This window comes from Stegostoma tigrinum, chromosome 30 (genome assembly GCF_030684315.1).
Source record: "Stegostoma tigrinum isolate sSteTig4 chromosome 30, sSteTig4.hap1, whole genome shotgun sequence".
NCBI lineage: Eukaryota > Metazoa > Chordata > Chondrichthyes > Orectolobiformes > Stegostomatidae > Stegostoma > Stegostoma tigrinum.
In genome coordinates, this window is record NC_081383.1 from 16488465 (window position 1) to 16515549 (window position 27085).

The 27085-nt window shown below is 41.8% G+C and overlaps 1 protein-coding gene across 1 annotated transcript in view; it reads right to left on the reverse strand.

Moving 5' to 3' along the window:
- Positions 1-21801, reverse strand: part of midn (midnolin) — a 29496-nt gene extending 7695 nt beyond the window's left edge. The window contains exons 1-7 of the mRNA XM_048559643.2: positions 21434-21801; positions 18901-19514; positions 18536-18623; positions 18382-18444; positions 5092-5484; positions 3188-3305; positions 2475-2759 (exon numbers count right to left, since the gene is read on the reverse strand). Coding sequence (XP_048415600.1) covers positions 2475-2759; positions 3188-3305; positions 5092-5484; positions 18382-18444; positions 18536-18623; positions 18901-19112 — 1159 coding nt within the window. The 5' untranslated portion in view covers positions 19113-19514; positions 21434-21801. The remainder of the gene's footprint in view (positions 1-2474; positions 2760-3187; positions 3306-5091; positions 5485-18381; positions 18445-18535; positions 18624-18900; positions 19515-21433) is intronic.
- Between the last annotated feature and the right edge of the window lie 5284 nt (positions 21802-27085).

Consider the following 27085-nt stretch of genomic DNA (forward strand, 5'->3'; position numbering starts at 1 on the left):
ATTTGAGATCGAAGGAGATGGGGAACGTTGATCGACACAAAAGCTTAAATGAATGGAGAGACCAAAATTACAGAACAGCATCATGGAAGCGAAACCAGCTGGGCCATATGCAAACAATTCAGGCAAAATACAAAGCTCAAGACTTAGCTTTAACAGAAGTGGTGAGGCGGAGAGCACATGACCTTAGTTTAGATTTAGGCTACAGCATAACCACTGAATACTCTAATTGATAGCAAGAAACAATTGGGTTCAGAACTCGTTCTATAAATATAGAAAGAAATACTGTGGTTGTGACTGAGCTGCTACTTTGACTGTAAGAGTATCATTGTAAAAATCTTTCAAGAGAGTTTAAATTATTCATGGCTGTATGTGTTGCAGTCAATGGCCTTTCCTCCAATTTCCTCATTCCGTTCCAAGCTGCTGACCTCTTCCACTACAGTGTCAGCTATTTCCACGTTTGTCTGAATAGTGTTGCCTTGTTTGAGCCTTTATATAGTAAATGCAAATTACAAAAAGAGCCCACGCTTTCAACAAGAAAGAAGAAAAAAATCCCAACAAATTCTCTTTCATATTTGTTTTCTTATTTACTAGCAGTGGCAACACTCTGAATGATGTACTTTCAGCATGAAGTCACCGAGACTCATTGAGGCCCTCCTCTCACTTCAATTGAGAAATGTTCCAAGAATCCTGAAAATTATAGCCATGGAGCCTAGGAGCCTTCAGAAGCTGAAGTTTGACAGAGAGAGAGAGAAAGCGCGAGAGAGAGCGCGAGGAGAGAGAAAACAAAAATTCAGGTACAGGCAAGCCCGATTTATGACCAGTCTTTAACGTTGCTGCTTTCCCATGGTACTCATTCCTACTAATTCTTCAGGCTCCCAAGTGGCATTTGCTATTTCTGGTATGAATGCATCAACAGCTGGTGGATCACAAGAAAAGCACATGCTGCCATTACCGACTAGTATTCTCTGCCTAAAGAAGCATTTGGTAAGAATATATTGGAACAAAAACTGCTAAGCACAGAACATTTCTGTGAACATCCTGCCCTAAGCATCTAAAGCATTGTTCAAGCAATTTAGTCAGTGTTTCAACACGTTTCCTCTCTTAGCAAGAACTGAATTCCCTCCCCTCCTTTCAAATCTTCTCTCATTTTCACTCCTCCCTCAAGCTGCCAATTCAATCTGGGGATTGGTTCTCCAGTAACCTGCCTTTCACGCGCAGGTGTTTAGATATTGATAGTTATGAGCAAGGCCAGACATTTCTTCCAAACCCAGCCTGCACGTACAGACCTGCAGCAAGGCCAATGGGACTGCAGTGAGAGATAAACACCCCAGCCAACTTCTTTGCCTTGTAGGCAAAGGATGGGGACATTAACCAACGAAGCACAAAATACGGGTAAACTCAAACCTCTTTTTACACGGTTCAATGATGTCCCGAGAGCTACTCTCCATGTTTTTATATTTTATGCAAACTATATTCACATTTCTGCAATAAATTTAAGAATCTGAATATTGTGTTCGATCTTCCTGCACTCCCAATTATGATACATTTATCCAGCGAGCAACCAACTCTGAAATGGAAGCTCCTACATATTTTCTAATCAGACTATTCTGAAATAATATGACACCTCTGGAACAGGTGAGACTTGAACATGGGCCTTCTGGCTCAAAGATAGAAACAGTACCACTGCACCACTTGAGACGTAGCCCAAAAGTTGTTTTGTTTAAAAATGAACAGCAGCCTATTTTTCTAATCAACCTGAACAGAGAGGTATTACACACCACTGGAACATGTGGGATTTGAACCCAGGCCTTACAGTCCAGGGGTAGAGACACTGCCACTGCATCTCAAGAACCCTCCCAAAACATTGTTTGCTTCCAGTCAAAACTGGCCTCAGCTGAGATACTGCCAAGAATGCAACTCATTCCCTTGACCCCAGCTGGAAATTCTTATACATCCATTTGTGAAAACTCTTGTGGCACAACGGTAGTGTCCTAGCTCTGAGCCTGGAGACCCAGGTTCAAGTGCCACCTGCTCCCACTGTGTACACAAAGCCAGCACTTAAACTGAATAAAGGGCGAGGTGGGCAAAATAATCATGGTATGCATCAAGACTATGAATTGACCATAAGTCAATGTTTTGGGGATGAGAGCAACTTGAGAAAAAAAACAGTCCAAGTCGCAAAATAAATACACATTCTACAACCAAATCACCTGCTACGTTTCTTTGATTATAAGATGGAGCATAACACTTCCCAACTGCTTCCTTGGCGCAATGCTTTGTGGTAATGAAAGACACTATGTGAATAGGATTCATTTAAAAGAAAGTTCTTGTAATCTGAATATTTCATAGGTTCATTCCAACCAAAATAAAATGGAGTTAATGGGAGCAGAGTGGAAGATTTTGTCAAAGAAGATTCAGGCTTGGGGCAATTGGGTTTTTCCAATCTAATAACGTTCAGATTCCCGATGACTCACCACTTGATTTGCACATCCTGATCTGGCTCTGGCACTGGATGAGGGAATGCAGGGGTTGCTGCATTGTGTCTTCGGAGGTAGCTTTGTTTGAGCAGCCGGGAGAAGGTGGCGAAGGTGACGGCGTGTTAGTGGCACACTGCGTCTGGCAGCGCAGCTGCGTGAGGGACTGTGGCATCCCCTGGTAGTGACGGGTTGCGCTCAGCAGGTCGTTCAGGATTTGCAGGATTGTGGTGATGTCACGGCGGGGTCTCCCAGTGCTGTCCTGGCAGTTTGGGTGCAAAGTGCCTGGTTTGCAAAAGAAGACAAAAAGACTGAAGAATTAAGAATCATAATTGACAAACCACAATTAAGCCACAACCCACCAGAAAAACAGAGCACTTCCTTCTGTTTCAGCAGCCCAACTAATTAAAATTATTTCAACTGCCACAAATCAGACAAAGTGAACAGAGAAATTTTCTCTCAATATTCCATGTGACTGAAAAAGAACCAGTATGACAGGAAAGCAGAAAAAAACTGCAACATGCTTGATGTAGGAAATTAAAAAAAAGTTAAAAGGCAAATCCTGACAGGATTAGTTAAAACCAGTAAGCTATTCTGATTCAAGAAACAAAGATCTAAGCATTATCCAAATGCACGCCAACCCCCACTCCTTTGCCAACTTTAACCCATCTTTCTTGCTGAATGTATTCTGTCCAAATTCATTTTTGAATTACCTGAGAAGGTTCCTGAGAAAACCCCAGGGGCATGGTTGACAAAGCTCTCAATGATGGCACCCGGCTTTCGAGACTTGCTTGGAGCTGTTGGGCTACTGCTTCTCGTACTGCAGTCACCCTGACAAAAGCAATTATTTAAAGTCAGCTGATAATTAAAAGAGAGTGACCTACAGATACACGTTCAGAATGCAAACTGATTCCATCACAATATTTCCAGTTTTCTCTTTCCTTTCCCCAACAGAATTTGCTGGACTGTCTGGTGTATTTACAAACCAGTGCATAGAAAACAAAAGATAACTGGAAATCACTCTTGGATCATACTTAATGATTCAAAAAGCAGCAAGCATCAGTTTTGCATTTACAAGCACCAACTTGCTCTCTGCATTCCGTTAAGCCAGACAGGATTTTGTGGGTTACACTCTATTGGTTTGCTAGAATGGCAAATATGGAACTGAAAGAACAGAAGATGTACAGAAAAGCTGAATGGGGGTACATGTCCCTTCTTCCTCCAGAGGGAGGGTGTTCCCTGCCTTGTCTAATAGTACTGCTGCATCCAATCATGTACCTTTTCCTCTCATATGGTTTTGAATTAAGTACTCAATGGTGGAATTTGGCCAATTAAGAGGGCAGGCCTGTACCAATGCAAAATGATACATCACCTGTTCAGACAACCACATTCTCAATGGATCAAAATTAGTCACTATGGCTAATCAAGGACTGGTCAGCAGCAGTATAATAAATTATCTTAATTTCAACTCTGTTAATGCTTTCGGCAGACAAAAGCTAAAGACAGCAGACTATTCCCAAAAGATAATCATTGCTGACAGTCAGGTTCTCAGCTATGGAACTATTAATAAAACATTCAGCCATCCCTTTTATGTGTTGCAGCAAGGGGACCTTAGTAGGTCAGTTATTACATTTTTAATCAGGCACCTTAAAGTTCTTTAAAGGCAGCATCATCTTAAGCCATATGCAGGCCCCCCACATGTAATGATCGATTTATTTTGTGCAGAAGTTCAAAAGGGACCAGCAAAAGGAACAAACACCACTATTCAGATTACTCATATGCAGGAAGGGGACAGAAGACAAATAATATTTTTAAGTTATAAGTAACATTGTTACTGGTTTTCCCCCGAGGAACTGTGATTTGCTGTATTGTATCGACTTGCTCCTGTCTCAAAAGGAAGGGGTTGGGAGGGGAAGCACCCATTTCATCAACCCCTGCCCTCCAGCCTCCACGTTCCTAACTTCTCCTGGAAAGTTCAAACTGATGCGGCAGTGCAGGTCCATAAAAGTTATGACATGAGGGCGTCCATGTAATCAAGGGGACATCATAGGATTAGGCTGCATCTTCCATGTCCCCAGGTGAACTTCCAGGAGCACTTAAACAGCAATGAGGACCTGGAACAGATTCAACCTTTTCTTTGACCCTAGGAGGCTCATTTCAACAAGCCAGCTCAGTAGCTTATGAAGTCAAATTTTGGGCAGCACGGTGGCTTAGTGGTTAACACTGCCGCCTCAACGCCAGGGACCCTCAGGCAACTGTCTGTGCGGGTTTCCTCCAGGTGCTTCGGTTTCCTCCGAGTCCAAAGACGTGCAGGCTAAGTGGATTGGCCATGATAAATTGCCCATAGTGTTCAGGAATGTGTACAGTAGGTAGGTTATGGGGGGGGATAGGTCTGAATGGGAGGCTCGGAGCATCAGTGTGGATTTGTTGGGTCAAAGGGCCTGTTTCAACACTGTAGGGATTCTATGATCAGTGATGAAATTTTGGGGTAAAAACCATTGTAACTGCTCAAAACTAAAAAAAAAAAGAGGATGACAAGCTTTAAGCCGTGCCTATATTATGGTGTGCAGTGGTACATATCCTACAAGCAGCATGGAGTCTCCATGATTCATCATACCTCAGTGCAAGATGGAGAAGCTACATTGTGGCTGGTTGTTGACGACGACGTGCTGGCCCCATGCGACCTGAACGATCCAGCAGTGACTGAAGGTGGGCGAGATGTGCTAAAGCAGGTTGCTGCAGTCGCAGGGCCTGGGTTTGCCATTGCTTGCTGGCAGGCCGATATGTGGTTACAGTTTGAGGCGCCCACAGTCTGTCTGTGAAGTCCTTGAGCATTCGTAAAGCTGGGCGCTGCTGCCCCTCCGCTGCTCTCCCGACTGGCAATCACATGCCTGTGCTGGAGCTGGCTGCCAGCCTGCTGAGCTGCCAACTGGAGCTGAACAAACATCATATGATCTCCAACCCGCAAGGCGAGTGTCAAAGGTGACCGTCCTGACAGAAAGTCATTGACCTGAAATGGAAAAACAATGAAACATGCTTAATGCTTTGATCTGACTCAAGATACATTTCTTTTCATCTCTGAAAGGGTTAGAGTGTTGTAAGCTCAGTTCTATCACATGGCTTCAAATCAGAAGATCCAGATTTAAATTAACGTAATTGCTCCAAAAGGAGAATCATACACTTAACTGAATTATTTAGGAGGACTCATGTTTTAAAAATGAAACTGCACACAATTAAAGTATAACTCAAATTCTGTGCAAGAGCCATACAAAAAATAAAAAACAACTCAAAATCACAACAGAAAAACGTAATCTAGGACAATCTTCAATGACACAGCACTATTAAATATCAGGGCAACACAATGTTAAATGAACGAATGAATCCTACTGTACTGTCTTTCAAGGCAGCTTTACAGCAGTAAACTTTTACTTAGCTGGCAAAGCAAAGTTCAAGGTTCATTGCAGGGAATTAATTACTTTGACTGTTATATAAAACAGATGCAAAGTTGACAGTTTAAAGCTTAAATATTTATTCACTCTTTTTAACTTACAATTTCCACAGTTCAAAAACAAGGTTTGGCACACATCTATTTAAAGATGCTTTTCCAGTTCCTTATTCCTGTTTTGACCATTTAAATCAACTGTACATGGCAGAACATATTTGAAAAAGGAATTAATTATTAAGTGTAAATTTTAGCTGCACTTTGTGGGGAATCATTGCCTCTTGCTGAACATAATGCTGAGGATTATTAGAATAGCTCGACCACTTCCTACAGCAGGGCCCTGATTTGAAGTACATGATCCTGCCCTGGCTCCTTTCCTAAAAGGAGGCAACTCTAATCTGGGTTTTTTTTAAATCCAGAAAGGCCATAGGGAAAATGAATCCCACCTCAACTAGATACTGCCTTCACCTGATATCCACATTAGATTTTTGCCAAAACAGAAATCACTGTACGACAAGCAGGTAGGTAGATCATGTTGGTTCACCCACCTTCTTCCCTCACGTGGAAAAAAAACAGAAGTGCTTGGATCCACTACAACACCCCTATCAGCAATGCAACAGATCACCTAACTTGGACCCAAGTCAGGCCATTATTGGAATTTTCTTTGAACTAGACGCACATTTTCAAAACAAAAACATCAAAGCCGATGAAAATCTCTGCCAACAAAGAAAGCTTATCTTGGTTTAGTTTTCTGCACAAGGGAAGTAACTATGAATCAGTGTGTCATAAAGGCTTTAAATGTCCATCAGTGTTTTTCAGCATTTATGACTAATTAATTCTGTGCACTTTAATGTGAACATCACCTGTGGGGGGCTGCCTAGCCCTTGTAGCCTGCACTCTAGGGAGTTAATAGGCACACATCGGTGTATGCATCTGTGACTCTTGTCTAGTTAAATTATCCAAGGCCTGGCTGCAGTAAACTTGCAGCAGCTCAACACTGCATCATGGAGATCAGCTGATAGCCATTACAATTTCATATTAACTTGAATTTTGTTTTTACTGTTTGTGCATATTTACATTTCCTACTTACATGCTTGGAATCCTAGTCATAAGCAAGTGAGAACTGGGCTTCAGGGGCTAAGCTATGAGGAGAGATTGCACAAACTAGGCCCATTTTCCTCTAGAACTTGGAAGAGAAAGTGTGATCTATTCAAGGTATTAATGAGGGGTACAGTCTTGAGAATTGGCGCACTGTTCAGGAGACGTTAGGAAGCACTTCCACACACAAAGGATGCTTATTGTTTGGAAATGCTCTTCCATAAACAAAAGAGGATGCAGGATTAGTTGTTAATTACAAACCAGATAAAAGTGTTTGTTCAGCAAAAGGTGTTCAGGGATACACACGAGAGGCAAAATTAAGCCCTGGATTAGCCATGATTTCAATGAATTTTGGAACAGCCTCACGAGGCTGAATGGCCTACTCGTGGTCATGTAATTGATCAGAAAAGGCAACAGTTCAGCTTTTATTTGGTGAACAACAGCAGTAATTGTTTGTTCTGTGCCTTCTTTGACAGTCTGTGGACTAAAGCATCGGTGAAAATAAACAAAATACCAAATAGGTTTGGGTCCAAATAGTGCTTGTGGTTTATTAGTGACTGCTCTGAAAGCAATCAAATCCATTTCCTTCAAAACACTGAACATAACTTTGTAAAATTTGCACTCTATACCACTGTCCCACAAAGCTGCACAACAGTATGGCTGTAGTTTAAACTTCAACAATAATTAACCAGCCAGCAGGTAATCTAAGGAATGGCAATACATCTCTAACACCTGAACCCAGGCAGCTGATTGCTAGGGAAACCAGATGGCTAAAGATCGGAAATTTAATCCGCTTTGACAGAGCAACGTCTGTCACACACAGTCATTCGAGACAGTGAGGCCCATGGCAGGTGTGCACTGGCAACCTCCAGAGGTGAGGCAACATTTCAAAGCAACCTTGTGGTACTTTCTTTACGTCCTTTGTGGAGAGAGACAGAGGTGAATTGAAGGCCTGTTTTCAAAACTTTGGAAATGGAGCAACAATTCTGAAAGACATTTATTCTGAAAATATTGATTTTATTAGAGAGGGTGATGTTGCAGAAATGGATACTGGAGATTTAATCTTTATTCAGAAACAGGTCTTCCGAACAGTCTATTAAACAGGCCTTTTGTATAAAGCTTGGCACTCTAATATTTCAGTTACTTTTGGAGATTATTTTTTCCTCATCTTATTTGAATAAATGCAATAAATATTTAGTTAATATATCCTCCTGTCAAAACCAAATATGATACAATGACAATCAAATTAGTAGGTACTACTCAGGGCTCACAATCACTTCAGCATTTGACAATGCATTGCTCCTACAATCCTACTTCAATTGCTCACATTACCCTTTCATAAAAACATGCTGCAACAAGTCATACACCAGCAACAGCAAGAGAAAATGCAGTCACAGTCTGGTTGGCCTCTAGACAGACTGCACATATACACACACTGCCTTAACCATATATGGTGATGGATTCAATCTCCTCAATGAACCTGAACAGCCCTGCAACAGCTCAGTCATTTGCTGATTCTACTTTTCTGGCTGCTGTGGTCTCTGCCTTCAAGGGTTGAACCCACTAATCATTCAACACTTGATCTATACAAAAGGAAGAGGAAATTTTCTGGGGCAAAAAAAAAATCACAACACTTTCAGACAACCCCAATTCATAAAAGGCAGAGATGGGCTTGACTCTCAGCTAAGCACTATATGCATATTCCAGAACCAGGAGGACAGTTTAAAAATAAGGGGTAGGCCATTTAGAACAGAGTTGAGGAAAAACTTCTTCACCCAGACAGTGGTGGATATATGGAATGCTCTGCCCCAGAAGGCAGTGGTGGCCAACTCGCTGGATAGTTTCAAGAAAGAGATAGATAGAGCTCTTAAAGACAGTGGAATCAAGGGTTATGGGGATAAGGCAGGAACAGGATACTGATTGTGGATGATCAGCCATGATCATAACGAATGGTGGTGCGGGCTCGAAGGGCCGAATGGCCTACTCCAGCACCTAGTGTCTATTGACTATCCCGGAGAACAGGCTGTAAGTAAAGGAAGGAGGCTGCAAAAAATAAGGTTCTCGGAACCGGATCATTTATCTCCTATTCCTTCAATTCTAGGAAATAAACAATTATTTCTAGTGTTAATAGTGGAAATTATGATACGAGATTTAAAGTCAGAGTTTGTGAAAATTTGACTCGCGGGCCTGATTAGTGGTTTCCTCAAAAACAAACTTCACCAGGGCAGCACGGTGGCTCAGTGGTTAGCACTGCTGCCTCAAAGCACCAGGAATCAGAGTTCGATTCCACCCTCGGGCGGCTGTAAAAACTCTACACAGACATTGTGTTTGCACGAGGTTCCTCCCACAGTATAAAGATCTGCAGGTTAAGTAGACTGGCCATGCTAAATTGCCCAGGGATGTGCAGTTTAATTGGATTGGAAATGCAGAGTTCCTGGGATAGTTTTTGAGAGTGTGGGGTTGGCGATGAGGGGTGGCGGGTCTTTGTCAGATGCTCAAGAGGGTGGTGTGGACTCAATGGGTCGAGTGGCCAGCTTCCACATAGAGGTTTCTATGAAGCTGCGTTTCAAGGTCATACACTTACAGTAAAAGCAAATAGGTGCTTTTGCTAGGAACTGAGAATTTAAACACCAGTCATTTACATAATTGTACCTCATTCTCTATTCAAAATATACAAAGTAAACTTCGACCTACATCGGAGCTAGCATTCAAGGACGAATACTGCTTAAAATATGGTTCAAAGCAAACATAAACCTAGTTGATTCTTCCTGCCTGTATTCTTGCTGGCAGTGCACATTCAAATCAGAGGCATACACATTTGATTTCTCACACTGTAAGGAGGAAAATATTTCAATAAAATCATCATTAGTTTCTACACAATGAATAAGCCAATTGCTAGTTGCACCCCACTACTGGCTTGCATGCAGCTATTTTGCACTATCAGACCATAATTGGAAATGTTAATTCATGGCAACATTCTTCAATAAAGGCCATGCAAGAAGCATCAGTGGTCAATATTAAAATTCGCTTTGCTTGAATTCCCTTAAAAAATTCATGTGGTACTGCTTATAATCGAGCAAATGTTTATATATACAGTACAAGGTCAGAGGAAACACAGTCATCACTTTTGCACTGACTACCTTCGGTTCAACTGCAAACCCTAGAGGGCGAAATCCAACAATGGCGAGTTGCATAAAGGCACTTCATAATGCAGGGAGGATATCAGTTTATCCTCTGGCCTGTACCTCTCAGCCTGGGCAGTGATTGAAGCAGTCCAAACTATAAAATGCTTATTATGCAGTGAGCTCTCCTAAATATGTATTAATTGGGATGCCCGTGTGATGTTTCCAACATTAAAATTAGTGACACTGGCTTAGCTATGAAGAATGCCCAATACTTTGTGGAAACAACCAAGCCTGACTGAGGGCTTTGAGCACAAGTGACAAAAGATGATAAAAACAGCAAAACAAAATAAAGATGTGAATCTAAAATCACAGATAGTTGGCTTCACATTTCTAAAAAAAAATGAAACCAACAGCTAAGCATTCAAAAGGTTAGGTAGAACCACCTAAAAAAAACACAAGTCAAACACTCCTGGTACTCAGATTTAGTGGAATGAGGAATGTCATTTCAAGACATCCACCCTAGTGACATTGAACGGATGAATAAAACCCTGCAGTTGAGCTCAGTGAGAATTTAGATGAGCTGGGGGTGGGGCTGGTCTTTAGAGTTAGGAGCCTGGGGACAGATTAAGACACAGCACAAAGAATGGTCGTTTTTAATCCTAGCCAACAAATATTTTAAAAAAGTAAAGATTCTCTTTTACCCCTCAATGCTGTCCCCAGCCCCCTTCCAATTTGTTAAACAACAATGTACTTAGTAAGTGCTGTGAAAAGGGTTTGAAGAAAACAAGTCTCTTTAACTTTGGAAAAAGAAACTCAAAGCAAAAAAAGGCATTATCCTCATTCATTTGCAAATGAAAATGGAAACAGGAAATAAATTATGCCCCCATTCAGTTTTTGGTTCAGTTGCTTCAAGTGAATTTCTTTTAAATAGAAATACTAATGTACTTATACTGGGTCAGGAAGTGTTAAAAGTTTGTCTGTGTTTAAACTGATTCACCACCTACTGACGTTCTAGTGCAATGACATTATCTCTCAAATATCTGAAACAGAAATCACATTAGTCAAGTTGACCCAACACTACAAAGACCTCTATTGTCTGGATTTAGAAAGGAATGCCTTTGGTAAGCAAGGAGAACAAAAAAACAAAATCACTCGATGGCATCTTGCTTTAGAAGTGGCAAGTACTCATTACTGCAAATGTCTGGACATTTTTCTTAAATCCAAAGATTAGATTTTAAAACACGTTATTTGTATGAAACATGCTTAATACAATCTAGAAAAGAAGAGTGATTTATTGTTTTTCATTAGCATTCAAACCAAATCTTGTCTAGAGATCAACTTTCATCTTCTTTGAGGGAGGGGGAAGAGGAAGGGTGTAATAGTGAAGTTCTTTCTGCGTTGATCAACTAAGCACTAATTGAAGTGGAAATGTCTCCATTTGCCATTCAGAATATTAAATTCCACTTCTACGCTTATGATGAGCTGGAGAACCCAAGTGGCCTGACCTTAACTAAACATGCAGGGTATAGAGATTTGCTACAACCTCATCGCTCATCCAGTCGCTGCAAATCAAATCATAAAATCTCATCCCATCTGCTCTAAGGAAAGGCCTCAGGAATTTGCAGCCCTTGGTCTCTTTCTCTTCCCCTTCCCCTTCCCCTTCCCCCTCCCTGTAGGGATGAAGCCTACTTAGAATTCTAAGCATGCTGCTAACTTAATAATGCAGGAACATATTGATTAAGTAATGTAGACCTATACAAATCCCAGACCAGTATAATGCAGGCTGATAAAGAACACAGCGTAACCTCCCCCTGCATCTTTGAAAGTCATCTTGGCTTTTTCAACTTACCAGCTGCCAAAGACAAATTCAGGTTCTTTGAAATCTAAGATGCAGACTTTGACCCTTCCATGCCTTGCCTTTTTATTGAAAAGGCGGAAAAAGCCAAAACAGAAACAAAACACACAAAAATGCACCATGTGTAGCTGCAGCCATGATGCAGCTTTAGCTACCATGTTGGTTAAGCCAACAATCAGCTTTTAATTGGTAGAAGGCACACACTTAAGCTTCTTTTCCTTATTCAAGCACAGCAGTGAAAGCTTACACACTATTGGGAGAAAAGCTTTTTTGACAACAGATTGCTAACTGAAATCTTTTGTCAAGGGCTCATTCCAACTGCATGTAAACTTTGAAGATATACCAGAATGCACAATCACTATTTCTACCCACAATTTCCACAATGGGCGATGCCAAGAGAAACTTTATTGAAAGCAAAAATGCACTTGCCACGGTAACCACTAAGAATAGTAACATTATGTTCGAAGACAGAATTCCTGTTGAGATTTTTGCTGCAGTCCTGGCTTTATTCTATTTCGACAACAAATTGCTCCACTAGTAATCAAAATGAAAGAAAGGCATATACTTGTAGCTACAAAGCGAGAAGACTCCTAAGTTAGAGCCTTCTGAAAATTCACTGCTGACAGATCCAATAATAGAGGGCTCCACAGTTCACAAACTTATTTGTGGCCACTGTATTGCAGCAATCATCAGCATACAAGACCATCACAACTCCAAATATTTGTGTTTCTTCAGTTTGCTGATAACTACAAAGCATATTAGCTTTTTACAAAAAAAAGCTTTCCAGCATGTCCAACATTAGTCATGAGTAGCGCATCATAGAGTAGCATCTGCATTAAAATAACATTCCGAAAGAAAGAATCAAGTCATTTGGTTTTTTTTGACTTGTTGTGATTTAAAGAGCTATTTTCCTAATCTCAAATGGATAGAAGGCTGCTCTGCTATCAAAATATTTTCTTGGAATTCATATATTGAACTCATTCATTGTTTCCAGCTGCATTAAAATAAAAACCACAACCACAGGCCAGTGCTAATTGGATCTCAAAGGTGGTCCCCTGCAATCTAATCAGTCACGACTCAACCGACTTCACTCATAAAAAAGGCGCAGTATCAAACTTTCAGGCGTCACGATTGCAGATTCTCCATCCGCCTCAGATGTAAACCCATCAGGCATATAGACTCGCCCCCGCACGAAAAGAAAAGAATCTCACACGCACCTCTCTCATTACCATATATAGATACCTTAAGAGGTCCAGAAATGTATCGCCACAGAGGCCCTTCAGCTGCCTAGCTACAATGCCACCATTTCAATGGCTCCTGCAAGAGCCCATTCACTCACTGATGTGGCTTCAAATAAAATATTATAGCATTCATAATGCATTGAGTGGTTTACATGTGTAACAGAGTGCAAGGTGGAGTGAAGGATTAACAATTCCAAAGACCTAGCCTTAACTGGAAGGCCAGAAGCAAAATAAGGTTCCTGCTTGAAGAAAACTGTATGACAGCAGTTAGGTCCTCATTTCTGCAGTGCTCTTTCATTTTGACACAATATTAATTAGATCAAGGCTTTATTATTGAGTTTGTATCTAAAGCATGGTAAAAAGAAACTTCACCAAATGCCCTGTTTGTGTTGGAAAAGTAGCAATACATTTTAGATATGCAAAAATCAGTATTTTGCATATATGCACATTTGTCTCTTTTAACCTTGCATGAAAGTGGGCAATTTAAAATGCAGCATCTCTTTTAAGTGCTATGATTCAGTTGAGTGCTCTATTCCCTGGCCATTATTAGCTGAAGAAAAAAGGAAAGAACAGCAGCCCACGTACCAGCACAAACTCATTTTTCATTCATATTCTGACTGCTAAAAATAATCTTTACCATGGACACAAAAAGAGAGAAGACACAAAAAGAAATCTTGTATTACTTGAAAAGGCCACACAGACTAGATATAAAATCCTATCGAATCTAATTAAATGAATGCTCTCTGCACCATGCATCTCCCTACAGGGCGAAGATATTCCTTGATGAAGCTATTCACTTCACAATGCCTTAACCTGAGCTACAATTGAAAAAGGGAAATATTTTCTAAAACAGGGTTGCCCAACCTTTTCATTGTTTTTTTTCCTCCAAAAGTGTTAAGTCCAATTAATTGCTTGTACAACATCTTGTATTGATAAAACACCTATAAGACAGTAAAAACACCCCAACCTGCCTCACAAAAGGAATTTTAGGAAACAAAACATAACACAGGTAAAGAAATATTAAGCCAGCAAAGCTTGGTCCAAGGGTGACTGGAGGAGTTTTGGGGGTGAGTAGGTTAAGGGCCTGGATAGTTGGCAAGGCTGTCAATGCTGAAACAATTAACAACAGATAGGCAAGGGGCCAGAAACAGGAGAGGTATAATGGAGGGTTATAGAGCTGGATGACTTATTGATGAGGAGGACTGATCTAACCTAATTGGACACTACAGAGATGCAGTGCTGGGGGTAGATACAGTGGTTGTGTATCAAATCATATAGATATGACCACAACTTTCAATTCCCAAACAAATGGCATAAAACCATTACACCAAAGATACCCTACAAAGAGGGCATAAGATCAGTTTAATTTAGGATGGGCAATAAATGCTGACCAGCTAGCAATGCTCACATGCCAGGAGTTAAAAAAGATACTCAGCATAGCAACAGACCATTCAGCCCAACTTGTCCATGCAAATGTTTATGCTTCACTCACACCTTCTTCCACTTGCCTCTTCAAAATCTGACATTTCCCTTCTTACCCCACTTCCTTTATATGAACCTATATAGTAGCAAAGAATATGGAGCCACGGTAGTAAATGAAGTTAAAACACAGAGCAGCTCTGACCTAACTGAAGGTTGAGGAAGATTTAAGCAGCTCCACCACAATTCGTGGGATCAAAAATTCACCTTGCATAACAGCTTGAGTCGAATAAAGGAAACCTTCTTATTAAAAAAAGAAAATCATTGATGAAGCATTTTACTTGTTTTTAAAACAAAAGTAACCAGTCATCCATTATATGACACTAACATTTTGTGCTGTTACTTAGTGTACTGGCCAGTATCTAAGCTGGAAGCTTTGTTTGATTAGGGGTTTAAAAATAGCCCAGCACTCAGCAGAACAGCCCCCAGTCAACTGCATTTCACAGGAAGAAGTGGAAATGAAAAAACAAACAACTGGGTGATAGTAATTTGGGGGAGGGGATTGGGGAAAGAGTGTAAAAAGGACTGGGCTGAGTTTAGTCAGGCAAGAGATTTGCTCACAATGCAGCCTTACAACATTGTGTTTTTTAAATTAGGTTTTAAACTTCAAAAAAACTGCTCCAGATCAGCCATGTGTTAAAATTTCAAGGACTAATTTAAATGAACTGGACCTTTGCACTTGCAAAATTGAAGATGAAAAAGATTTGTGTAATTGGGTATTTTGCTAGCTTTTAGAATGCTGTGCTACTTATAACAGCCTTCAAAATTAATAAAATGTTCCTAAAATTTATATCCCCCAGTCAAACGCACTGAAATGTGACTGATCTTGAATGAATGAACGACTGATCACTGAGCTTTTCATCAGCCTAAATGAACTAGATTATTCAGGAAGGAGACTTGGGTTCCCACTCTATTATATTGCTTTACATGGCAGCTCAAAAACAACCCAAATTCCATCTGCATTACAAAATACCTTGATTTAGCCAAGCAAAAGCAAACATCAAAAGAAGTTCTATTTAGAGCTGGTGAAAAATCTGAATGTTTATTGGCAAATGCTGTAACTAGCAAATAATACTGTTGCAAGACACTTTATAATCCCTTTGAGATGATGATGTTTCCATTCTGTTTCAAATTAGGTGCACTCACTATCTTATTCCAAATATAAATATGTTTGACAATACTATGTTTTGGCAACTGTGACGCAGCTATAACCTACGTCACTGTTATGCCATTGTTATTCTGGATTACGATTTCCAGGACGTCTGTCCTTCCCTAAGGAGAGGAGGCGGCAAATAAGTAGGAGGGAGGAATCATCAGCTTGCAATAAATGAATTCAACCTGGAATTTATTTTTTTAAAAACTCAGACCCATGAAAAGCAAACAGTGATGCCAGACGTGGCAGGCAGTGGGCAGCTACTGAACAAATTTGATTAAATAAGGATCATGACCAAGGAATAATAGGCCCAGTGAAGTTTTAGGCAACACTTGTCATTTATCACAAGGTTATTTACACTAAGCAGTCCTGGAATGATGCTGTATGTATTGGGCAGAGATATTTTCTAATCAAGTATTTTCAGGGATGCTGGGACCCACCTCTGGGGCAGATGGGATTTGAACCCAGGTCCCCTGTCTCAGGGGTAGGGTTACTACCATTGCATCACAAGAGCCCCAGTTTGAGTGGGTAGTATTCATGCCAAGTGGAGCTATTGTTGATAAGTTTGACTACAAAAACCATACTTCCTCCACTTGTCACTCCATCAGCCTGCCCTAGCTGATCATTCACTGAGTACAGGATATCCAGTTTAAAAACACCACATTTCCTAGGAAGTATGCTTATCTACAATGCCAGACAACGCTAAGAGGGATTGAGCTCATTCTATTGGTTAGAATAGAAGTGACCAGTCTTTTTAAATTATACTCTACCGAACAAATGCTGTCAGAGCACAGAAATGATAATGCTGCAGAAACTGTGCTCAATAAGCTCCCTGCAACTGATATGCAAAAAATGTATGTTAATAAATACTGTGGTTTACAAAAATGTATACAAGTTTGTAGACGTCTACGTAGTTAACTATCAACTAGGCTCAGGGACCTTCTTTAGCTATTCAAATGAAACCTTACAATTAATTCAGAAATTTTCGAAAATCATTGTTGGGTGCTTCAGTGTGATCTGATAGGCCTGTACTCCAATTAAATTCAAACTAGCTCTTATAGCACGTTAGAAAATGCTACTGAGCGCGTCCAAATGTGTTGCCACGTACTGCCGGACAATTGTTAACTCTGGCACCAAGCAATTGCATTAAACGGAAAGCAGCGTGGGGTTGAAAAACTCTCGGTGCCACGTTTCTGTACAATGTATGAACTGGCTGCCCAAAAGTCTGGTTTGGAATCGGTCTTTTCTGTTGTTGCAGCGTCTTGGGTGACCTTTAGGTCAGCTGCCTAGCTTCACGGCGGAGACTGAAGCTGTGCGCCGTTCGCTCGTCCACTTGGGTTCTAGATCCGGCCTTTTACCAATGTGGAACAAAGGAGGGGCTCAGGCATTGGGAAATGTCGCAGACGCTTTCTGACAGCGACTTGTCTGGCTTGCGCTGCCCAGCGTCACGACCTCTCCTTCCCTGCCCCCACATGGATTTTAAAAAAATGCATTTGTCCATTTAAATCATACGTGACTTCAAAGGAAATGCATTAACGTCAACCAAGCACAGCAGGAAGCCTTAAAGGAACAGCGGCGCCGCACGGTCAAGTGCTGCATTTAATCCGATGTTACCCTGCATACTGTCAAGTTTAAAAAGCTTCCCGAAAACGGCACTGAGTGGGGAAACAGGTTCTGAAGGGTTAACCTGCCAGAAGCATAATAAAAGAATCCCACGCCACCATAACCGAGAATAAACGAATCACTGAGCAGTTGGCACCAAAGTCCTTTGAAAATAAAAAGGCTGCATGAACAATTAGGATTGAAGCAAAAAAAAAGTGTACAGGGCTGGTGAGTTTAGGAAGTGAATTCTACAGTTCCAGAATGAAAAAACCCTCGCTCATTAAAAAAAGCTTTTCACAATCGGCTCAAACTGCAGTAGGAGGTCTTCATGTCGTCACTAAGGGGAGGGTTTTGGTTCTGAACAATACTCTCTGTGTAGATTAAACACTGAGCTGTCGCCAAGGAACTCCCAAGTGTTGCTCGAAACACGCACACCCTGAACAATACAAAGGGACAAGAGACTTGGGGGGGGGGGGGGGGGGGGGAGAAGCAGAGGGAAGGGGGAAAGAGAGCTCTGGACTGTTTGATGACCGGCGTCGTCAACTAAATATTAGGCCGCTGGGGCTGGAACTCGAATTAGCTTCACACACACACACACACACACACACTTCAATAATATAGAAAAAAAACAAACACAATCTTGATTGCTATAAACGCTGCTCACCCACATGATACTGCCAAAACAATTTTACACTATTATTTTATGAAATTGCTTTGGAAAGCACATTCCCATGTACACCGTGCAAATTACCAATGCAACATACAAAATATGTAAAGTGCCTTCGGCACCATAAACAAGTTTTCGTTTAACCAGAATTTAACACATAATCGTAATAAGGCGTACGTGGCTATCAACTATCAACTGGGTATCGATCATCTTGTTGCAGTTAATATGAGGGATTTAAACCTTACCTGAGTTTCCGTTAAGCTTTCCAAAGCTTGCATTACTGATTGTTCCGGACGCGAAGCTTGAGACTTGAGGAGACAAAAAAAATAGTTACAGCACAAATCTCTCCAAGCAGAGCAGGAATGATACTCGATAAATCGGATTAGACGCCGGTCTTACCATGAGACCAGCCTCTACTGTGGGGACAAGGGTTAGCTTGCTTCCTTCTGTTATACCGTGGTCCTGTAGCTTTCCGGAATTTAAACGCCTGAAAGAAAAGTTCAAAACAGTGGATATAATCTGAAGCTCAAAAAAAAACCCACCACATAAATGATCGTTCAAGTACACAGGCACATCAAAATGACACAAGTTACACGAATGAGTTGCAAAGTACACACAGCACTGTTGAAAACTTTACATTGCTTATTACCATTAACATGTAACACTGGATTATGAATGAAAGATTGATCGGCGCATAAAGCCGTCGTGGAGATTCTCGAATCGGGGTTCCGTAGGTTTGCTTCAGAACAAAGGGGAGTACGTACGTTTCTTTGTGCAAGAGGACTAGACGCTCCTTGGCAACCTTCAAACGCTGTGATAACCTCCTTTTGAGTCCTTCTACTGTCTCGTCTACTGGAACAGAAAGATCATACTGGGCTCCGGTCGTCGTATTGATGACTACACGCATTGAAGGCTCGTTTTGATGGGCCTCGCAAGTTGGGGCTCGGCTGCAGCTCCTGGTGCTTGTATGGTCCATTCGATTACCTTTGATCGGTCTTGAGTCACAAAAAAAGTCTCTCAGACGCTTAAAGGAATCATGCAATATTGTGTTTGTGTGTGCGCGCGTATATGTAATGTGTACACTGGAGAATACGGGCGAGAGAAAAAAATCCCGGCGCGGTCTGCTGCAAGATTAACCAACGGGGTACGATTCTTGTGTGTTTTGGTTCCTCCGTGTGAGGTTTCCTTTTGTCTTCTAAGAGTTTCTCGGATAAAGGCTAAGAAGGAAAACACAGGTGACTTGCTCGGAGCCTCTGAACTGTGCCCCTTTCTCTCGCTGCCTGTCTGTATGTGTCTCTCTCAGCCGTGCCGAGTGCTTACGAGCCTTACTCTGGCTGACTCCACCGCGATCCCCGGGAGAATAATCCTCATAGAACGTCTGCAACAAAGAAAACACACAGTCAGCCAATCAGCGCCTCGGCCGGCTCCCCCCATGTATCCACCTGTTTCCCCGGTACCAGCCAATCGCCCACCGGCTCAATTGTGACGTCACGCGCGGGGCGTCCGCCCACTCGTCCGTTTCAGCCATTCACAAAAGACTGCAACGCCTGCCACGTGACAGCAGCCTCTCTCCCCCTATTTCCCCCCCACCCCTGTGTCTTCCTGCCCCCCCCCCCCCCCCCCCCACACACACACACACACACACACACACACAGAGACAGAGTACCTGAATTGAAATTCGCAATGAATTAACAAACAAAGCGACAACTTGATGTTCGGAGAGCTGCAAGCGTTCAATTCCAATTCCTTTTGAACTCCTGGCAAAAAAATACACTGTCCTTCCCACACACACACACACAGAGACACGCACAGAGTACCTGAATTGAAATTCGCAATGAATCGACAAACAAAGCGTCAACTTGATGTTAGCGTTTCGTTCTGATTATTTGTGAACTGCCGGCAAGAGGGGGGAACACTTTCTCTCCGCCACACACATACACAGAATCCACCACTCCAACCCCTCTAAACACCCACCATCCCTCCTCCACGCCGCACAACCACTATACATACTCACGTAACCCACCCCCACACACACACACAAGTAGCCAGCTATATTTAAGATTCCCACCTCCTTCCCCCTCAAATTGGAATCGGATACGCAGTATTACAAATCTCGATTTTCCATTGATTGAAACCCACTCCTCTCAAAAAAGAGGCCACGCATCGCATTTAAGAATGAATCAAACGTGCCCGCAAGCAGTACACCCCCGCTTTCCCCCCCCCCCCACACACCGAAGGAAACAAGCAAATACACACAGGCGAAATGCTTCAAAACTTAAAGAGAACAGTTTTCATTGGCATTGACAACGTTGAAAAAGACAAACAACAAATATTTATTATCCCTCAACCAGCTCGCGCGAATGCATCAAGAAAGCACAGGAACCGAGCTAAATATTTTGCAAAATCTGGATTTATTTCCAACGTTGCCGGCGGGAGCTACTTCAGGAAGAAAAAGGCTGAATTTAAATTGGACTTTATTTTAATACAACCGACTTAGTTTGGAAGTGATTTATTTAAATACTAGCCCTCTCCTGTTGTTAACCATTAAACAGCCGGAATGCTCCATGTTGAGAGACTCCAGCTTTGTGAAGAGTTTGGCAGCGATTTGGGTTTGTCCTAAGAGGCAGAACTAGAAGCACTCTCGTGATTTATCAGTGCAATGTACCGACTAATAGTTCTATAAAGGTAATGGTGAAAACCTACGTGGTTTAGCAGTAACCCCTGAGCTCTGGGGAGGTTAATTCTCCAGTAGAACCACCAAGTCTCAGTTCACGAGCAACAGCGCGACCTGCTGACAATCTGTGGCACTACTTCACTGAAACATAACGAAGATTGATAGGATATTACTGAACGACCTGATCGAATGTCAATGACTCAAACTCTCAAACATTTCGCGCTGGAAGAAGCAATCGTTAGGGAGGCGGACAAGACAAAATACACAGCGTTAAGCTGATAAAATAATACGGTCGGGACTCACTCAGAACAAGACAGTTATCAGTGCAATAGGAACAAAGCGATGAAAAGCGCTATCCCACACAACCTTTTCACCTTAAACTCAGTAAATTACGTTGTTTTGTCCAATAAACGAATAAATCACCTTTTCCGAATACAGGGAGTTTACAGTACCAAGAATCTCTGGGCCATTTACATTTGTGCAGTGAAACTTATAGATTTTTTCAGTTTTAATGGGGGAGGTATCAGTTTTCTGAGGTTAAACCTTTACTGTGAACGATTTTTATTCATTCATGCGGCTAGTTACCAATATCAGACCGCAAGTGTGTCTATCTACTTACTTACCAACTTTTTATTGAATCGCGCTTACTCTGAGCAGCGTCTTCACTTCATAAATAAGTCCCTTTAGTTAGGAGCACAAATAGTAAATCCCTTTAAGATCGAGCAGATCGCTTTTCCTCCTGGAGTTGCTGCTTTAAGTGGTTGGCTCGGAATTTGCCTTGGTATTTAAAGAGTTAGACGTGACGCCGACGCCCGGGTGTGGTGGGAGTCTGAAAATGCAGGAACTGTTTGGCAGAGATCAGCAACCTTAGGCGGAGCCAAAACATCCCGCTGACATCACCAGGAAGAGCAACCATCAGTGTTTCAGTTTGAGAACTCACCGAGCTCAGGCATTTCCTCGGCGAATCGCACGTCTCTGGACCAATTACAAAAACTTTTGAACGTTTCGTCTCCTGCAAATCAGAAGGCGAGCGGCTGTAGAGACTTGGCCACACCAGCTAGACTGGCCAGAGCCGGCGATGCGGGACACCTATAGGGCACGCTTTGCACACTCAGCTCAGAACATAGTTACGCGATTACGTGGTTAGGTGGTGTCATAACAAACAGTTTCTAGTCAACATCAATCAGATCTGGGACATTGGTAACGCATCAGTAGCAATCGTGCTGCGGGCGTCATGAAGTATAATTTTCCAAACCAAAACAAAAGTCAATTCCAATTAACTAGCGGCAGTACATAACGTGTTTCTCCCTGTTATCCTTCCTTTGCAGAAACAAGTTTAATATTGGTTAGACGTCATTGCCATCTACCATTCTGATGGCCATATATGTATTCAGTACTCTATCCCAAAATCGAGCGTAGGCTCAAATGGGAGTACAGATCAATACTTATTTGCTTTATCCTGTGACAAATATCTTTATTCAATCATTTCTAATTTGCATAATATATTCCAGCAAGGAGCTGGAATCATTTTCGTGCGCACTCAATTGATGCTCTCAAAACAGTACATTAATAATTTGTCTCAGGGTTGGTCAAAATAACTTTCTCTGTGACTCACAGTTACTGTCATTTTAAAGTCAGCACTTTGGGGAATGAATTGAGCGAAGAAGGCGTTCCTTTTACTGGCAGTGATGCCTCACACAGGAACACATTTTTCACATCACACTGTTGCACTGTTTACATTAGAGAACTGCTTTTCGGTGACGTGTGGTAACTGTTTAGCTCCGTATTCTTTGAAATCTCTGCTGCGAATGTGCAGTTTAACGTAGATCATCATGTACGGCAGGGCAGGAGGTGGGGAGGGGGAGGGCATGACAAACTGACACCTTAGTTAACAGTACTGCTTTGTTAAACTATACACAGAAAAGTGAAGGAAACTTAAATACTCATGGATATGAGGGGGATCCAAGCGACCTATTCCTGGGTTGAGAAAAGCCTTTCTCCCCTGATTATATTATTTATCCCTGGGCTTGACTGAACATTAAGGGATTGAGAGAGTGTCAGCTCCCAGACCGCATCCCAGAATTGTCTGAGTACCTGGAGTGAAATGGATGCTCTTCTCAGGGAAGGCTTTTTTGCAGACTGAGAAGCACTGGCTCAACAGACATGTCAATAGGCAGAAAGCACATAGCATGTGCCCAAGCAATTACCACTGGTAGCTGTAACACTGACCCAGAGCCAGCTGCTTGAGCAGTTTCACTGGCACTGACGCTGGTAGAGTATGGTCTCAGCAATGACATAAGACACAGGAGTGGAAGTAAGGCCATTCGGCCCATCAAGTCCACGCCACCATTTAATCATGGCTGATGGGCATTTCAACTCCACTTCCCTGCACTCTCCCTGTAGCCCTTAATTCCTTATGAGATCAAGAATTTATGAATCTCTGCCTTGAAGAAATTTAACATCCCAGCCTCCACTGCGCTCCATGGCAATGAATTCCACAGGCCCACCACTCTCTGGCTGAAGAAATGTCTCATTTCCGTTTTAAATTTACCCCCTCTAATTCTAAGGCTGTGCTCCACGGGTCCTACGGAAACAACTTCCCAGCGTCCACCCTTTCTAAGCCATGCATTATCTTGTAAGCTTCTATCAGATCTTCCCTCAACCTTCTAAACTCTAATGAATACAATTCCAGGATCCTCAGCCATTCATTGTGCATTAAACCTACCATTCCAGGGATCATCCATGCGAATCTCTGCCACACACACACTCCAGCGCTGGTATGTCCTTCCTGAGGTGTGGGGCCCAAAATTGGACACAGTATTAAGTGAAACATTTGGGAAAATGCTGTTCCTCTGCAAAGACTGCTTTGTGAAAAACAACACAGCTGCAGCAGTTTTTTGCACAGGACTAGCTTTGTGAATGCCACCATTCAGAAGGAACTTGAATCATTGGGGTATTGGTCAAGGCGAGTATAGCATTTGGGGCACTATTGCCACTCAATTCCATGTCCATCCTTGCCATTCCTCCTTACTCAAATCCCTTTGGCTCCGTTTTCCTCCTTGTGTAATCATGACCAAATAAACAAAGAACTGCAGATGCTAGTAATCAGAAATACAAAAAAAGGGATAGCTGGAAAAACGCAGCAGGTCTGGCAACATCTGTGAAGAGAAATAAGAATTAACATTTCCAGTCCAAAGATCCTTCTTCACAATGGGGAGGCCCAATAATATTATCGTTAGACTATTAATCCAGAGATCCAGGCAATGTTCTGGGGACTTGAGTTCAAATCTGAATTCAATTTTTAAAAATCTGGAATCAACAGTTTAATGATAATCATGAAACCATTGACAATTGGTGGAAAAACCCAACTGGCTTGCTGACATCCTTTTCAGAAGGAAACTGGTCTGGCCTACACATGACTCCAGACCCACAGCAATGTGGTTGACTCTTAACTGCCCTCTAGGCAAACGGGGACAGAGAATAAATGCTGCCTGGCTTGTGACGCCAACACCTCATGAATAAATTATAAATATGGTATACCTGTCTCTGTCAGACAAAATAGAGTTTAAGAGCAGTGAGGTTATGCTGGAACTTTTCTTAGAACGAAGAAGATTGAGAGAGGATGTGATTGAGGTGTGTAGAATTATGAGGGGTATAGGCAAGATAGGCAGGAGGAAATCTTTCCCCTTAATGTAGAGATCAATGACCAGGGGACACAAACTTTAGATAAGGGACAGAGGAGATGTAAGGAAAATCTTTTTCACGCAGAGGATAGTGGGACCTGGAACTCATTGCCTGTCAGGGTGGTAGAGGCAAAAACCCTCATAACATTTTAGTAGTATTTAGGTGTGCACTTGCCATGCTGAGACATGCAAGGCCTGGCACCAAAGTGCTGGAAACTGTAATTCGAATAGTTAGCTGGTTGTTCTAGTCCTGCACAGATGCAATGGGCTGAAGGGCTTTTCTCCCCCCACCCATGCAGTTGTTCCACCAACACTCACCTGCTTGCTGAATTTCAATCACAGGCAGCTCTCCTCTATACCTGCAGCTGATTAGGTTCATAATGAACCTATCCTGATTAACATGTACGAGAGATCTCAAACCTTTGATTGGATTAACAGCTCCTAGCCCTTTAGGATTGATTTTTTTAAAAATATAGGCAACTTCTGGGCTTGTGTACGTTGAGTGTTGTCTCAGATACCACCCTCTCCCCCGCAACCCTTCTAAAGCTTTCAGCCTCAGTCAACTTGTATTGGTCGTGTGTTTGAACACTGGTTCTGCAAAGCAGAGGTTGCTCCAGAATGTATCTGAACAGGAGAGGATAAAAATCAGGAATAGGAGAAATCGAACAGTGAACAACAAAGATAGTCAGCCTCCAGAGTAAGGCTCAGGCTTATACAAAAAAACTTGTGCTCTAACCCCTTGAGAATTCTGAATTGACAAGGTTGTTATAAAGCCAGATTACATTTCCTCTGCTGGTGAACCCTTGCACATCTCCTATTGTTAATTCTTACATTTCTTCTACTCTTGATAACGATACTGCCTCTCCTTTATCTGATTCTAATATGTCTGTCAATCTTGGTAATGATCCTGTTGCTCTTATGTCAGAAACCTGGGCACCCTCATCGTGCCTCTCTTCCCTTTTTGTTTCTGAATGGCTGCAGCTGTATCCTCAGCATCTGGAGTTTGGCTACTGAAAGCTACTGCCACTGAAGCCTGCCTGCCCAGCTTCTGGGAGTTGGCTGAAAGTTCCTGGTCTGTTTTGTTTTCTGCTCCTGGGACCTTCAGTTCCTACTTTGCTGCACTAGTCTGTTCATTTCTACGCTCATTCACTGCTGCAGATTTATAAACCAGACACCCCTCTCTAAGCATGCCTTGGCCTATACCCATGGGATTTGCTTTAAGACCAGTTGGTATGCTCAAGTATCAGTTTTTCTGGGCCCAGCAACAGTGGAATCCCAGAAGCAGCTTGTATGTGCATATGGCGCTTATTAGCTCATCTGTCCATGCAAAGTACACTTGGTAACTGGATCCACAGAAACCTGTGACATTACTTGTAATTAGACAGAATAGAAAGATGTACTTAAGTCCTGAATCACAATGCATAACAACAGCATGATATGACTATCGTTGTTGTAATTTCTTTCTTGCAACAAAAGAATGCAAAGCCAACTCAGTTTTAGAAACTGGATAGACCTACTGCAAAATCTATGCTCACTCGGCAAAGAATCTGGTTCAGGCTGGTGCAGAAATTGCCCTTAAGGTACTACAGAATTCTTGAGAACCTGTCCAAATGCTAACACCTGATGGCATTATCGGTTGAGCTGATTCTAAGTTTATGTTCTCATTAGCCAATTTTATTTCATCATCAATTCATTCCAAAACTGTTTTTTTTTAAAAAGAACCAGTGCCAAGTTGTGCTTGAGCCAAAACTCAGTTGACATTGACAAGACCAAGGTTAGAGGTTAGATTATCCTGAAATAATAACAGCAATAATATTGTTAATGCTAACCATTATTACAGGAGAAATCTGACTGCAACTTCTGGCCTCTTGCAAAAGCGTTGTTAAATTGGAAATCCAGTCAGGTATACCTTGCTCTTGCTTAGGGAATGCTATTGCAGGACTTGCTAATAGACTTGGCACTGAAGTCATTGTAATGACATAAGTTTCTGGTGCTTAGTCAGTAAATCTGCAATAATTCCAAATGAAAAAGTTAGAGCTGTTGCAACCAGGAGTAAGTGAGATTTCAGCAGCATAATAAAGTGCTACTATGGATAGGGGAAATATGCAGAGTGGTGAGGGAAATAGGGTCCAACAAGTATCAGCACTGCTCCAATTCATTTTAGCAATTTAGACTTTGGATTTAAAAGCACAATTTCTAGATTTGAGACCAAACATCTGATTGAAAAGTTTAGTCAATATTCAGAAGGAGTGCAACAAATTATAAGCAGACATTAATTAAGAGTCATAATTTGCAAAAATGCTTCTCTCTAAATAAGTACACTTTGTGAAGGAAGCTGCATCATATTTATAAGCTAAAATCTAAATAATGTAGAGAAACAAAGAGAGGAACACAAATAAATCATTGAAAATGATGCAGGTCAATGAGGCCATAACAAAAGTAAACCAGTCTCAAGAGTTTATTTCGTAAGGAATAGAATTTAAAGTACAGAGGGTATTAAATTTGCATCAAACCTTAGTTAGTATATGATTGGCAATGTTATAAAGGGTATGGTGCACTGGAGAAGGTGCAAAGGAATTTATTAAAGACAAC